The following is a 4,328-nucleotide window of genomic DNA, read 5'->3' on the forward strand; positions in this document are numbered from 1 at the left end:
ATAAATCTTAACCACATACAATTATTTCTAACTTGAACAACCACAGATTTCATAAATAATTAAATACGTATTTACTTTGGAAACAAACCTTGATCATTTTTCTTATATTGCAAATAGACCCTCTTATAATCCGTTGCTTTAGTTTGATTCTCAAAATCAATAGTTTTCTAATTAAATACACAATTTTTTATTTATTTACTATGAAACACATACGTAAATCATAAGACCACAAGTTTTGTTACTAAATTTCAATAACGACAAAATTGCTCTATTATTGAAAGAAAGAGATCAAAGCGTACAAAATTCTCATACTCAAAATGAAATACCCATCATGTCAATTACCAAATTTTCCATCATTAACGCCTCATCTTCTCCACAAAAGTAATTCTTGGAGCTCATCTTCTCTGCATTTTCACAAACACCCCCCAAAAAAATGTTACCATTCCCTTACAAATTGTGCATTTTATTTTATATCTATGATTTTTTTAAATCATTAACTTAATTTATTGATAATATATAATAGAATAGAAAATAATTAGACCTTCAAAATGAGATCAAAACTTATTATTGATATTAAGTCTCTTTAATTTAACAAAAAATAAAAATGTTCTTGAAAAGTTTACTTTTAATTTAAACCAATAAAATATAAAACTAGTCTCACATACTATTGAACCTTCAACCTTCAACCTTTATAATTATTTCATTTGAATAAATAAATAAGTAGGTTAAGTAAATATTTTTTTTAACAAAAAAAAAAAAAGTAAAAGATGAAAACTTTTTGTTTTTGCTTTATGATTTAGTGTAAAAATTATATGTATCATACCGTAGGAATCTCCATGGTTGATTTGTGAGATGTTTGGGATCTTTTTAAGAGGGCATGAAGAAATTGGAAGAACAGGAAGAACATGACAATTACATATCTCGATCATGTAACCATCTGGATCATGGAAGAACAATTGGTTGACCTCCACACCCCCTTCTTTGACCAATGCTGTAACATATTTGATCCCCAATTTCTCCAGTTTCTTGATTACGAGATCCATATCTGAGCATTGAAATGAAATGTGGTTGTCTTTTGGATTTATCACTCCTTTCTTTCTTGGAGTTGTGTCCATTTCTAGCAAATGTATTCCTATTCCATGGTTGAACAACCTGTTCCAGATCATTAGAAGAAAATTCATCATAACTTGGTATAATAAAGCTGTTCGTGTTAATTCAGCTGATGCTTTGAATTTTTGCAATTGATCGAGGTTGCTTCTAGGATGTAGAAGAACTACATGAACTTGAATCAGAAGAAAATTAACATTCGATTTGCAATAATTTAAACATTCATCCTCGAGAGTTGCTTATCATTTCTATAAATGCACATTTGGAGCTAGTAAACAACATTTTGTTCAAAAATCTGTCAGATCCTGACGAAATTTGGAGAAAAAAACCAGTGGAAGTTGAAGTTCATATACTCATGTTTCAGAAGCAAAAATAAGCAAGGAAATGGGATACAATCAAAATACGCACCAAGCGCCTTCGAAGTCGAAAGAAGAAGGACGTCTGATAAGCACGAATCCCAATACCTCCTCGTAGAATTTGACAGATCGACGTACAGATTTGCAGATGAAGGAGACATGATTCAGAGATAATAATGGCAACGAAGAAGAAGATCTCTCTTCAATGATTTCTTCTCCTCCATTTATAATCCCCATTGTCGAAGATCAAGATTAACAGTTCAAATAGGTTTTTTTAACAAATAAGTATTCGGATGTGGAGTTTTTGTGTTGTGTTGTATGATTGTATCAGACAAAGCTTAAGCTCACTCGTTTTATAAGGAGAGAAAGTTCTAGAGAGAGTTCAGAGTTCATATCCGTCCACCTGTAACACGTGGTTTTGACGAAACTTCATTAACTTTTTTCTTTTTCTTTTTTAAATTGAATTTGTAAAGAAAAACCAATGTTGTAAAATGCCGTAGATCCATCGATGGTATTTACTATTTAGTCAGTTGACTAACAGCTAGAGATTGGTAGGGGTGTTCACGGGGCGGTTCGGCTCGGATAGTTATAAAATTTTGAACCATGAACACGAGGTGGGTACCTCACATGTACTAACCGAAACCGAACCGAATTGCTTAAAAAACCGAACCGAACCGTATAAACACAGGTAATCACGGTTTGGTTCACAGATAACCGCTAAATGTAAACATTCAGTAAAACTATAAACTAAATATAAACCAATTATATATTCAAAAATAATTGTTCAACTAACGAGTAAATTAAATATGACTTACGATTTGTCGATGTTGAACTGTGTGTGGATTGATCATTTGTAGTTTAGAACAGATTCTTCGCAAACTCTCTAAAATACATTGGGTTACAATTACGTGATACAAACAAAATAAGAATATATATGGGGGTAGTTTTCTTTTATTATAATCTAAAAAAATGCGTTGCAGGAACTAAAATAATAAGCTAGAGTTCTTTATTTTTCTATTCACTTTATATATATATATATATATATATATATATATATATATATATATATATATATATATATATATATATATATATATATATATATATATATATATATATATATAGACAGAGAGAGAGAGGTGGGTTTAATTGAGAAAATAAAAAAGGTTGAGAATGAGAGAATCATTTTCAGCCACTCATTTAATCTAAGCATAAAAAACACGGTGGCAAACTTGTAAATATCGTAATAACCTTCAATCTCAAATACGTAACTATAGAGAATTCGATAAATGTTCGTTCATCATCAAAAATTTTCCTCCAACCTTCAATATTCATCCAGATTTCTTCAACTAAACCGGAATTTCTTCGATGTTCATGAAATTGGAATCGGAGTTCTGGACTCGCAATCACAATCGACATTGAGGAACTTCGAATCGGTACTCACATGTTCCCAATCGGATTTTCGGGAATCAAAATCAAATTGAGAAATCGATCAGAGATAGGATGTCGCATCTGAAGTCGAAATCGGAAGTATATGATGATTTGAAATTGATAACTTGATGTTTTTAACATTTTTAAAATAGTTAACTTGTTTGCACTCCAACTATTTGATGAAATGCATAAACTAAATTACCACGTTATATTCACATATGAATATGTTTTCTCACCTGAATCAGTATATGATTATTAAAAACACAAAACAAATATGCAAGTCTGTATGTTATTCATATGTGAATAACATATAAAAATTATATGTATTTGTCAAAATACCTTCAATATTCATAAGTGAATATACCTTGTAATATTCATATGTGAATATTACTGTGTAATATTCATAAGTGAATATATCATCTAATATTCACAATTGAATATACTCTGTAATATTCACAAGTGATATACCATGTAATTCTATGTAATATTCACATATGAAATATCATTTAATACTCATAAGTGAATATACCATATAATATTCACAAGTGAATATACTATGTTAATATTCACAAGTGAATTCATCGTCAAATATTAAAATATGAATATACTATGTTTATTATATGCTATTTTCATATATGAATGATACTTAAATTGTAAAAAAATAATAATAAAAATAAAAAAATCATTCTTTTTATTCATAAGTGAATAACGAATGTACTGTAATAAAACCTGATACATTGTTATTCATTTATGAATAACGATAGCTGAAAATATAAAAAAAAAAAAATTTTTATTTTATCTTAAAACTATATCAATATGGATGTCTATTTGTAGAGAATAAAAAATCATGAATTTTGGTATATTTAAAATCATTTTTTGATAAAAATAGCTTATAAAAATAAAAAATAAAAACTAAAAAAACTATGTTTTTGTATATATTAAGGTAATGATTAGCATAGTTTAAGGAAATATGTTATGTTGAAAAACATATGTGCAGTCGTTTTCCATTTCCACCGGTACATTGGAGCCTTTTGCGGCAAAAATAAATGATTGGTTGAGAATGATTCCCCCATTCTCAACCTTTTTTTTTCTCAATTGAACCCTCCCCTATATATATATATATATATATATATATATATATATATATATATATATATATATATATATATATATATATATATATATATATATATATATATATATATATATATATATATATATATATAACGGTTCGCTTCGGGTATCCGCGGATATCTAAATATAAAAACCGAAACCGACCCGTAGATACGCGGTTTTTTCGGTTTCGGTTTCGGTTTTTCCGGTTTCGGATTGGCCGGATCGGCTCGGTTTTTCGGTTTTACGATTTTTTTGCACACCCCTAGAGATTGGTTAGTTTAGTTCGGGATTAGTCACTAACTAAAGATTAAACAGTTA

At 28.8% G+C, this 4,328-nt stretch overlaps 1 protein-coding gene across 1 annotated transcript; it reads right to left on the reverse strand.

Annotated features, from left to right (window-relative positions):
* Positions 1-246: 246 nt before the first annotated feature.
* LOC145005788 (glyoxylase I 4-like) lies at positions 247-1,800 on the reverse strand. The gene is made up of 3 exons (XM_078964896.1): positions 1,516-1,800; positions 824-1,152; positions 247-404 (listed from the first exon to the last, which is right to left on the reverse strand). The coding sequence occupies exons 1-3, from the start codon at positions 1,698-1,700 to the stop codon at positions 313-315; spliced, it is 606 nt and encodes a 201-aa protein (XP_078821022.1). The 5' UTR covers positions 1,701-1,800; the 3' UTR covers positions 247-312.
* Between the last annotated feature and the right edge of the window lie 2,528 nt (positions 1,801-4,328).

Source organism: Lactuca saligna, chromosome 7, assembly GCF_052625555.1.
Source record: "Lactuca saligna cultivar CGN05327 chromosome 7, ASM5262555v1, whole genome shotgun sequence".
NCBI lineage: Eukaryota > Viridiplantae > Streptophyta > Magnoliopsida > Asterales > Asteraceae > Lactuca > Lactuca saligna.